Source organism: Pteropus vampyrus, unplaced genomic scaffold (assembly GCF_000151845.1).
Source record: "Pteropus vampyrus isolate Shadow unplaced genomic scaffold, Pvam_2.0 Scaffold157, whole genome shotgun sequence".
Classification (NCBI taxonomy): domain Eukaryota; kingdom Metazoa; phylum Chordata; class Mammalia; order Chiroptera; family Pteropodidae; genus Pteropus; species Pteropus vampyrus.
Window position 1 is genome coordinate 339,998 of NW_011888938.1, and position 10,971 is coordinate 350,968.

The 10,971-nt window shown below is 53.9% G+C and overlaps 1 protein-coding gene across 7 annotated transcripts in view; it reads left to right on the forward strand.

The window, feature by feature from the left end:
* The window catches only part of DPH7 (diphthamide biosynthesis 7), a 12,827-nt gene extending 2,961 nt beyond the window's left edge, over positions 1-9,866 (forward strand). The window contains exons 4-9 of one of the 7 annotated variants that reach the window (XM_023536511.1): positions 1,148-1,239; positions 1,603-1,769; positions 5,334-5,403; positions 5,523-5,588; positions 5,839-6,011; positions 9,224-9,866. In XM_023536511.1, the coding sequence (XP_023392279.1) occupies positions 1,148-1,239; positions 1,603-1,769; positions 5,334-5,403; positions 5,523-5,588; positions 5,839-6,011; positions 9,224-9,672 (1,017 nt within the window). In that variant the 3' untranslated portion in view covers positions 9,673-9,866. The other 6 variants (XM_023536514.1, XM_023536517.1, XM_023536515.1 and 3 more) reach the window with 6 other exon arrangements.
* The last annotated feature ends 1,105 nt before the right edge of the window (positions 9,867-10,971 follow it).

Sequence of the window (10,971 nt, forward strand, 5' to 3'; positions counted from 1 at the left end):
CGCCAGCAAAAGGGCTGAAAGGACAGGCCTTTCATTTACCTGTCAATGAATCTGAAAGGCCCTGGTAGGAAGGCCGGGCCCCGCGTTGCTGGGTGGTTGATGCTGGGCTGAGAACAGCAGCGACTCCCCTTGCGGGCCTGGTCTCCCCAGTGACGGGAGCATGTGATCGTGACGCGAGTCCCCTAGGTAGGCATAGTCTCTTAAGTGACGAGAGCACGTCATCGTGATGTGAGTCCTCTGTGCAGGTGCAGGTATGGTCTCTCTAGGTAGGCATGGTCTCCTAAGTGATGGGAGTACATCGTCATGACGTGAGTCTCCTATGCAGGCATGGTCACCCCAGTGACGAGAGCACGTGATTGTGACATGAGTCCTGTAGGTGGGCATGGTCTCCCCCAGTGATGTGAGCATGTGATCCAACGTGACTCTCCCAGGTGTCTGACAGCAGCCTTGTGCCACGTGTCTGTGGAGTGGCGGCCCTGATCGTTGGTGGGGTGAGGTGCCGCAGTCCTGTGATGGAGGGGAGTTGATGGCCCACAGCCCCATGCCTGCCTCTGGGGACACATGGATGGGCATCGCGGGCCTGAATTCAAGGCAGCCCAGGGCTTGCGTGCAGAGGGCTTTGCTTTAGGCCAAGGGAGAGCGGGCAGTCCCGTTTCGGGAGGGAGGGAGGGAGGAGATGCGTGGTGGGGTCGGCCACGTCCAGGCAGGAGTCAGCCGGTGGGCGTGCGCCCTTCCCAGGCTGCTTGGGGGGAAAGCTTCTGTAGGTCTCAGGACAGAGAAGCACTGTTCTAACGGTTGGTCCTGGCTTCTGAGGGGGAAACCAGAGGAAAGTCCTCGGTCTCTGGAGACGGACTGCAGGCCCTGGAGGTGGGGTGCCCCGGGGCCTTCCCAGCCCTGCACAGGCGTCGCGGTAGCGTCTATGAGCACATGGACTGCGGGGTCTGAGCAGGAGGGGCCTGCTTCCCCCGAGGCGACAGGGCTGTGAGCTCCCGGAGGCAGGGGCCAGTCCTCCGGCGTTCTCAGCTTCTGCCCCGCATGCGTGGCTCCCATGGGAGGGGATGACCGCACGTCGGCACCCTGCCCTAGGGGGTAACGTCTTCTGGGTCCTGGGGCCGTTTCTTCAGTGCTGTCCCTCGCTGTCCCGTAGAACGTTCCCACGCTGCATCTGTCCTCCAGCTGTGTCCTTGAGGAGCACTGTCTAGCCTTGTCCCTGGACTGGTCCACAGGGAGCGCCAGCAGGTAAGGGCTGCTGGGGACGGGAGTCATTGCTTATTTCATCAGGAGAGAATCTGAGCCACCTGTGCTAGCCTCGCTGCTACCCCTGACCTTAGAGGGGCATCGCCAGTCCTGACCCGCAGACACCAGAGTTCCAGTTCTTTTGGCAGACGGGACACTGTTCCCATCGAGGGGAGCTGACGCCGACTTATTTTGAGAAGCCGGGTGATGGCTTTGCTCTCTGCCAGGTGCCCAAGCCAGCCTCTGAAAACGCGTGTCCCTGTACTAGGGGCCGCTGCGTCTTGAGAGCATAAAGTGTCACCAGTTGCAACCCAGAGAGGATGAGTAAAGTTCAGCCGGGTTTCTCTGTTGGTCCCCTGTGTCTAGGGAAAGCGACCAGCCTTTGAAGATCGTCAGCAGCGACTCCAAGGGGCAGCTGCACCTGCTGCAGGTAGAGGAGGCGGGGCTGCAGGCCACGGCCACGTGGCAGGCCCACCGCTTCGAAGCCTGGGTCGCTGCTTTCAATTACTGGCAGACGGAGATCGTGTATTCAGGTTGGTAGCCACGCAGGTTGGCCGCTGAGGGGGACCGTGTCTCACTGCCTTGTCTGACGACTTGTGGCGGGGGTGGGGCGTGGGGGATCAAGTCAGGCCCGTTGAAGCTGTGACTCTAGCAGACTCAGGGCATGAAGGTCTTGAAGAGCTTTTGTGGAGGAGGTAGTTCCTAGGGGAAAGCCGAAGTTGGCCCTCGCCCCGCACAGCGCAGTTGGCACAGGAGAGGCGGTGTCTGGCGCCCCATGTCGACCTCGTCGGCGTCCCCTGGTCAAGCCCCTGGCCCTCACTCTCAGACCTGGCAGTGCTTGTGGGTCCAACACCTACCGTCAGGTTGAATTTCAGGTCTGCCACTTCCTTCTTGGGTACAGTTTACCTTCTCGAAGGAAAGGAAGCACAGCAGACAGGATTCGCTTTCCTCTGTTGCGAGTGATGTGTACTTGGGGTCGCCGGTGGTTCCGGGAACGAGGTGGCTTGGGCCGGCTTCTCTGACCCTGTTGAGGATCACACACAGGGCAGGAGAAGACGAGCCACCGAGTCTACAGAGGCCTGGACGAGGCCCCGCCCTGGCCCCCTCCCCTTCCGCCTCCCTGAGTCTTGAGTCTTCTTGTTCTTAATGCTGATGGGAGACTCCCCGAGCTGGGGGTGGGGGGCACAAGCCCCGCACTGAGAGGGAAAAGGATCCTCTTCTTTGCTGAGCACAGGAAAGAATTCAGATGCCTCCAGTCAGAAGGGAAGTTTATTAGAGAAGGGAAAAGCAAAGACGAGGGAAAAGCCCAGTTCCCGTGTCACTCGGTTTTTGTGAGTTACAGCTCGAAAGCTTTGCCGCTTTCCTTTGACGCGGGCACGCGGCGAGGAGGGGGAGAGGCGGGCGCGTGCAGCGCGCAGGGCCTGCCGGCAGCTCGCAGCCTTTCATCCAGCGTTCTCCGTGGTTTTAACCATGGGGAGTGGAAATTTTATTTTGCGTAGGGCGCCCCTCGAAGACTTTTTTGTCTTTTCCTCACAGTGTGGGGAATGGGTTGTCACAGTCCCAGCAGAAGTCTTTGCCCTGAAGGCGTCCTCGTGGCCGGCTGCAGGGCTGATCGGCACGCTGCAGCCTCTGAGTGTAGCTCGACTGAGCGTCCGGTTCCCTTGCCCGCTCCCAACGTTATCATCAGCACCTCGGAGTCGCCGTCTCTTCTTTCCTCGCCGGGCTGGGCCACCGTCTCCCCTTGTCTGGGCAGCAGAGCACCAAGCAAGGGCGTCGTTCCTGACTGTCCAGTCCAGTCCCCGCCCTAGCCAAAGCGACTTTTGAAAACACGCCCTTTCTCACACCTCAGTCCGGTGCTCGCCCTTTGTGGCCTCGGTCCAGAATCCTGGTGACCTCCCATGACCCGGCACAGGCGGGCCCACGTCCGCCCTTCTGGTCTGATTCGTGGCCACTCCCTTTGCTCTCAGTCTTTTCCTCAGTGGTGTCTCCCTCGTAGGTTAATTCTACTTTTTCGACAGGGCGCAGCTTGAAATCTTCCCCCAGCAATGCGGGCCTGGCTGTCCCTGCCATGGTGGGTTTAGTGCTCACTTCCCCTGAGGGTCCTGTCCGCATTGTTTGTGTGACACTCTTGATCAGCCTCAAGGAAAGCAATGCAGACGGACGTTTTCGAGGTCTCTCGTCCTTGGATCAGCTCTTCGGCTTTGAGGCTTAGCCGATGCAGAGCGGGGGTGTAGCAGGAAAACGACTTAATAACTTGGCCAACCCATTTACTCAGCAGATGTTTGTTGAGCACCTGTTTTGTGCCAAGATCTGTCCTAGGGGCTTGGAGCATGTCAGTGAACAAGAGACAAAGTCCCCGCTTTCGTGGAGCTCACGTTGAGTGGGAGGATGGACAGCGGCCACCACACGTGACAGACACAGATCGGGGCTGGCGCAATAGGCCAGAGGCGATGGTGCTTTGAAAGAAGAGGGGTGGAGCTCACCGGGTGAGGTGTCGGCGCTGTGGGCAGGTGCAGACCTCCCTGTTCCGCAGGAGGTGAAGGCCCCACGGCAGGAGTGAGCCTGGGGTGACAGAGCAGTGAGCAGCCAGGATGGCCATAATGGCAGGAAGGGGAAGGGGGTTCGGGGTCACAGGGCCAGGTCACGGGAAGGACTTTGGCTTTCACTATGAGGTAGGAACCATTGCAGAGTACTGAACGGAAGGTGACGTTTCCTGGCGACGTTTTACAATTTAAAAAGATCTCTGGTTAACGTGTTGACTATAAATGCAGGGGACGAGGACAGGGCTCGGAGACCAGTTATGAGGTGAGTGATGAGCATGACTCGGACCAAGTTGGGAGCAGTGGGGATGAGGACGAGTGGAAGGACTTGGCGTGTGGTAGTGGGTCAACAAGACTTCCCATGTAGGGGTCCAAAGTGCCAGAGCGAGTGGGGGTGCCATGTCAGGAAGCCACAACCTGTTCTTTGTGAATCTGCCACAGAGCGGCAGCTCACATTTGAGGCTCGTCCACAGCCTTCATGCCTGGATTGATGGGTCCTGCTGGTCCACGTAATTGTTGGTCACGTTCTTCTTATATCTCGTGTCTATTACAGGGATCTGTAGTGTGCTCCGTACCTATCAGATGGGTGGCTGGCTGGAAGGGTGGGCGGGTGGGCGGTTTGATGAATGGATGGGTGTTGAGGGGTGGGGTGGGAGGTGGATGGATGGATGCATGGGTGGATAACTGAATTGCCGGATGGTTGGTGGATGGATGGAAGGTGGATTGGATGGTGGGTAGGTGGATGGCTGGATGGGTGGGTGGGTAATTGAAACGATAGACGGACACATGAGTGGATGGACGGGAAGGTGCGAGGAAGGTTGGTGGGTGTGTGGGGCGGTGGGTGATGGCTGATATGGCCGGAGGATTGATGTGCGAGTGGCGGACAGGTAGAGTCATCAGGCGTTTTCTTCTCTTTCCTCTCGGCGGGCCCTGCTCCTCAGCCTGCCTTCCCTTCCTCGGGGTACCACTGTCACCCTATAATTCAGTGTTGCTTTTCTTCAAAGACTTTAGATCAGGGCAGCAGCTTCCCCTTTCTTAGCCTTTGGGTTCCCGCCAGACAAGCAAGGGGTCCTTCTCACTGCGAGGTTATGTGGGGCATTTCCCTTGGGGACTCGGGCATGCTGAAGGTTCCAGAACCTTAGGAAGTCCTCACATTTGCAGCCTCCTGCACACAGTTCCTGTTCCACGCTCTTCGATGTGGCAGTTTGGCAAAGGCAGCCGGCAGCACTGACCAGCGGAGCCCAGGCGGGAGGCGGCGCACCGCGTGAGGATTGGGCATTCGGCCCGGTCACTTCTGGCTCCTGTCCCGTTCCTGCGGGCGCCTGTCAGTCCCTCCCATCCTCGCTGCCGGTGCCTCTTCAAGTCTAAAGACACGCTTACAGCACAGGACTGACCTTCAGGGTGCTGTCTCTGGGGCTCTCCTGCCTGGTGGCCACCTGAAGCCACCCACCTGAAAGTCACGCACAGGAATTCGCCCACAGACATCAATTTTCTCCCTGGGAAGTGGCCACTTCCTGTTATCAGTGCTGCTGCCACTGGGTGTTTGTGTTTCCACAGGTGGGGACGATGGCCTGTTGAAAGGCTGGGACACCAGGACGCCCGGTACACCTGTGTTCACCAGCGAGCGGTAAATCATCCAGGGGCCAGCGCCCAGCATATGACACCAGCCCTGCCCCCTCCGCGGACTGTCCCCTGGAGAGGTGCCCCTGCCTGGCGCTGGCTGAGGCCTTGCCCTTCTGCTCGCAGACACTCCATGGGCGTGTGCAGCATCCAGAGCAGCCCCCACCAGGAGGGCATCCTGGCCACGGGCAGGTGAGTTCCCAGAGTCACTCATAGGTGGCCCGGCATCGGTCACTCCCTTTCTTCAGGCTGACTGCAGCCATGGTGGATTGGGCCAGCTCTCAAACCAGAGCGTCACTGCTGGGCTTGGGAAAGAGGACTCGGTCCTGGGGGAAGAGTGGGTCGGGCCTCCCGGGAGGTGTCCCTGCCTCCTCGGGACCTTGGGGAACAAGTGGGTGTTGGCCCTCCTGCACGAACGATCCTTGAGGTCGGTCGCTTTCAGCTACGACGAGCACGTTCTACTGTGGGACATTCGGAACATGGAGCAGCCGTTCGCAGACATGCCCACACAGGGCGGGGTGTGGAGGCTCAAGTGGCACCCCTCCCAGCACCACGTGCTCCTGGCGGCCTGCATGCACAACGGCTTTACGATCTTCAACTGCCGGAAAGCAGTGGGTGAGTGGGGGCCGCGGCAGCCAGGCGAGGAGGCTCCCAGTTTCCTACCCCCACACTGGTTCCCAGGGTCACACCCTAGGCCTTGCCGTGGCCCCACCTGAGCCCACCCAAAGGCTCCGATCTGACAGGGTCCCGCCCCCCGCAGCGCTTCTCTGACCCTGCTGGGACCACCACTCCAGAAGCCTTTGCGTTGTCACTGCCATGGCTGTCTGTGGCCCACCTGCCTCGTTCTTCCTGCTGGCAGACAGTGTGGCCGCCACAGTCTGACCTTCCAGACACACTTCAGCTCTCTGCTCCTTCCTCCCTTTCTCGTACTTCCCAGTCAGAACCCAGTGCTGTGCTTGCGCCTGAGCCACAGAGCGTGGCTGCAGACAGCGCCGTCACCCTGTAGGGTCTCGCTGAAGTTCACTGCCGTCAGCACTTCCCGCTGGGCTGAGTTGGTGGAGTCACAGTGCTGTGCTGAAAGGCTACTTGCGTCACGTCGTTTGTTTCTGTGTGGCTACTTGAAATACAGTTAGGTTTATTACTTTTTTATTTAAGGACTGTTTTCTTATTGATTTAATTTCTATCTTTTGAATTTGTAAAGACATCAACAATGTTCAAGAAATTAAAATTACGCTAAGCAGCACGCTCAGAGGAGCATCAGTCCCTCCTGTGCCTCGTCCCACTCGCCTCCAAGAACCCGTTTCGTAGGAACTGCTTTTGCCGTTTGCCTGTTCTCTCTGATTTCTGGTCCCCCCCGCCCCGCCGCCCCGCCCCGCCCCCCGGTTTTATAGCGTTCTCATGTATTAGTGGCATCAGCTCTTCCTCTCTGCTGTGTGTTGCAGGTATTTGCTCTGTTTGCTGTCTTGAGTTTTGCTTGTCGTAGTTTTTCCCCCATGCAAAAGATTTTGTTGTTGTTACTGCAATCAAATTTATAGCCTTTTTTTCCTCTCTCTCATTAAATCTGGATTTTGAGTCTTAGTTAAAAAGTCTTTGCCCTCCCTCACTCGGGTTATAAAGGAATCGCCAGGGTTTTCTCCGAGTACTTGTGTGGTTTCATTCTTTATGGTGAGAACTTTGACTCATGTTATTTGTGGCGTATGGAGGTGTCCCAACACCGTTTCTTGGAGAGCCCACGTACCCCCAGGAGTCATCTCCCTCGGTGTCGTCTCCCTCTTCTGTCCCACTACTTACTGCAGTCTGGGAGGGCGAGTGATGTCCTGGGAACTGTAGGGTCCTGCCTCTTCTTTCTAGGGGTTTCTGGCAGCTCTTATATTTTGAACTTGAGTGTCAACTTATCTTGCTTAGAAAGAAGCTTATTGTTTTTTATAGGGATCGTGTTAAATATAAATTAACTTACATTGACTTATTTATCACCCGGGGTCATCTTATTAGAGAAAGGGGCTACTTTTCCACTTGTGCAAGTTCTCAGTGTATACATTGTATATTTCTTGTTAACTTTGTTCCTAAGTAGTTTATCTCTTTTTGTTGTTGTTGCCATTTTAACAAAATAGCAACATTCTCTTTCATCGTATATTCTAACTGGATATTGTCAGTATTTGAAAACTATTGGTTTTTCTGTTGATAATTTCATATTCTGCTACCTTACTAAAAATAATTATTGTTTTATTATTCCCTGGGTTTTCCAACTAAATGTGTCATCTGCAAAAAAGTGTAACTTAATTCTTTATTTTCCAATTCTAATTCCTCTGGTCGTTTTTTCTTAATTCCATTCACTGACACCTCCAGTACAGCTTAAAAAGCAGCAGATGGGAACGGCGTCCTTGCCTTGTCCCTTATGTTGATGGGGTTGTTCTCTGGATGACTTCTGAGGACTGGGGTGTCTGTTTTATCCTGTAGAGGAAGTGTTTATCAATTCCTGTTTTCTTGAATGTTTTTTTTTAAATCAAGAATTGTTCATTTTTATCCAATGGCTTTATCATCCCTGTTGAACTGAGCTCATGGTCTCCTTGGCTGCACTGACACAGGGGAATTTGTTTATGGGTTTCCGCACACCAACTGTGCTGCTGGGTAAACCTCTCTTGGTCATTTTACCATGGTATCATGGTATTTTATGTAGGGTTTTGCATTAATGTTCAAAGTGACACAGATTTTCTTTTGTGCTATTTTAATCAAGATTAGGTATCAGATTACGTTTGGTTCATGTAAGAATCAAAACCAAGAGTGTGGAAATTTTTCTTCATTTCTCTTGAATTATTTTATGTATCATTTAGATTATTTTTTCTTTCAAGACAGTAAAATTCTCCTGTGAGACCATCTGGACCTGATCTGTGTGGTAGTTCCTTGATAACTATATTTTTCTATAAAAATTGGTGTGTTTGTGCTTTATATCTCTAGAGGGGTCAGTTTTTGGTAAACTATTTTCCTAGGCTATTCATTTCCTCTGCATTTTGAAACTTATTTGCATAAAGGTATGTAGAGAAGTCATTTGTGCTTTTTTACAAAATCCTTTTTAATGGCTATTTCTCCTTCGTCATGTTTGAGTTTGTGTATTTATGTAAATATACAAGTAGATGTACAAAGTTCTTTTTCCTTAATTAGGTTAGCTAGAGGTTTGTCTCTTGTACAGGTGAGTTTTTAGTACAGTTGTACAAGCTCTCTGCCCTCGGCCTCATCAGCTTCTCTGATCTTTCTCATTTCCTTCTGTGCCTTTTTAGTTTTTTTCCTGGCATTTTGAGTTAGGGATACAGTTCACTTTTCTTTGTTATTACTTATATTAATTTAAGTGTTTTTAGTCTGACTTTTTCTCTAAGCATATTTTGGGGTTCTGATATGCAGTAATTTCATTTTTATTTTTAAAAAAGAAATTCTGCAATCTGCATTTGTAATTCCATTTTTACCCAAATGTGGTTTAGTAGATTTTTAAATGTCCAGGTTTGAGGGCTTTTTTGTGTTTTGACTGTGTTGTTATTGTTTGGTCTCGGGCTCTGATCAGGCAGTTTGCCTGCTTGTACCATTTGTTTTGTGGAAGTTTCTACCCTTTGTTGTCTGACGTGACTGTGGCACTAACACCCACACAGCGTGCACACTGCCTTCCTCTTCTCCTCTTGTCCGTTAGCACCTCCGTGATCCCTCTGCGTGAAACACCGTGCTTGCTGATGAATGTGTGGCTGCTCACGGCAGTCTCCCTTGAGGGCGGGCGTGGGGGGTAATGAGGTGAGATCAGCGCACCGGCCCCCACGTCGCCGTGTTCTCCTGTTTCGCTGCAGAGGAGAAGCAGGGAGCCTGCACAGTCTCTGTGTCCCACAAGTTGCCCAACTCACTGGTGTACGGAGCGGACTGGTCCTGGCTCACCTCCTGCCGCCTGCCGCAGACACAGCCGGCGCCTCCTGTGGGGTCCTCTCTCCCAAGTGACCCAGGAACCCAAACAGCAGAGGCGGCCAATAACCTGAAGGTTGGAAGCCAGTTGCTGGGACCTCCCTCTTTTGACCTGCTAGTGGGCCACGATGGAGAGGCTTATAGCAAACCCCAGAGTGGAGCTAAGGGAAGGCCTTGTCTGCAGCCACTCACAGAGGACACGATTTTAAGCAACAGCCCAGGGACCAAGATCTGTGATTTTGACCTGTACCTGGAAACAGCAAACTTGGACAGCAGCCTCCTAGCCACTTGTTCCTTCTACAATCATGCACTTCACCTCTGGAAGTGGGACAGCAGCTGAGCTCTCTCTGGGGAAGGCGGCGTGGGGTTTGAGTCTCGAGGACTGGGGCTGCAGTGACCTGCCCTCCACACCATTGAGACTTATGCCGCAGACTGCAGGTGCAAGAGCCCAGTGTGTCTTATGGGATCTACAGAATAAAGTCAAGAAAGCTGTTGGCTTCCCTTAAATAAACCTTATCTGCTGGGCCCTTCAAAGTGGTGATTCCATCTGGCTGGGGGAAGGTGCGAGGCGGTGCAACCAGGAGGGCCTGGCCCAGCTCCCAGACTTAGCAGTTTCTTATGTAGATCTGCCTTGCAGTTCCTCACACTTTAAGCAATTATTTATATTAACTAAACGAAATTGTTTTTTTAAAGCTACTTTATCATATCAGAAGTAGTTTATGAACTTTTAAAAAGATCACCCTGTCATGACATGTATTAGCCTCCCTTGCAGGAAAGGTGTGTACGCTGCGTTGCCCTAGCGTGCAGTGAACTCCAGTGTCAGTGGGGTGGGATAATCACGCTTCCTCGTTAAGGATCCGAGTTTGCTGAATCCTCGGCTTCACCGATAGGATCCACAGGTGTCGAGTGAGAAACCGTGCACTTCAACTTTGCTGCATTTTTTGATACAATGCAACTAGCCACTCTAGGTCAGAATGTGTTTCAAGAAATCAGTCCACTGTATGGTCCGTTCCTAGCTAACGGCCCACTTATTCCAATAGGGAAACAGCCCCTCTAGAGCTTGTTAATTTAACACATGGATAAATGAGTCCGCGTCCAGAAGGCGGGAGGGAAGATGCGCTGCAACAGGCACACGGGAGAGACTGGATGACTAGAGAAGTGCTAGCTTCGGCGCTAGCCTGGTGTGGCCTGTCTTTGGGTCTGCCCCAAAGGGAGCAGTTTCTTTCACCCGATCCCCACCCACACTGCTCTGGGCCCAGACAGGATGAGCTCATCGCCGGCTGGCAGAGAGGGGCAGAGAGGGGCGGCAAGCAGCTGGGGGATGAATCGAGCGGTGCTGCCGCGTGGCTGTGGCGTGAACCGCAGGCTGAGCGAGGCGTTCTTGCTGCTGGCCTGCTGCCCGCAACCACCGGAACAGGCTCTGCGAGCGCCGCCTGGGTCAGCAACCCCGACCTGCCAGCCGCACGCTTTAGTTTCACAATGACCAGATGCCAAAAATAAGCTGCATGGTAGCCAAGGTCTTTAATAGACGACGTGAGGGAGCCGGCTTCCCGCCCCCCACCTCCGGGGCCAGGGTCGTGAGGATGGCCGGGCGCCACGCTCGGCTTGCAGGCCACAGCAGCGCTGCCGCTAGCGGGGG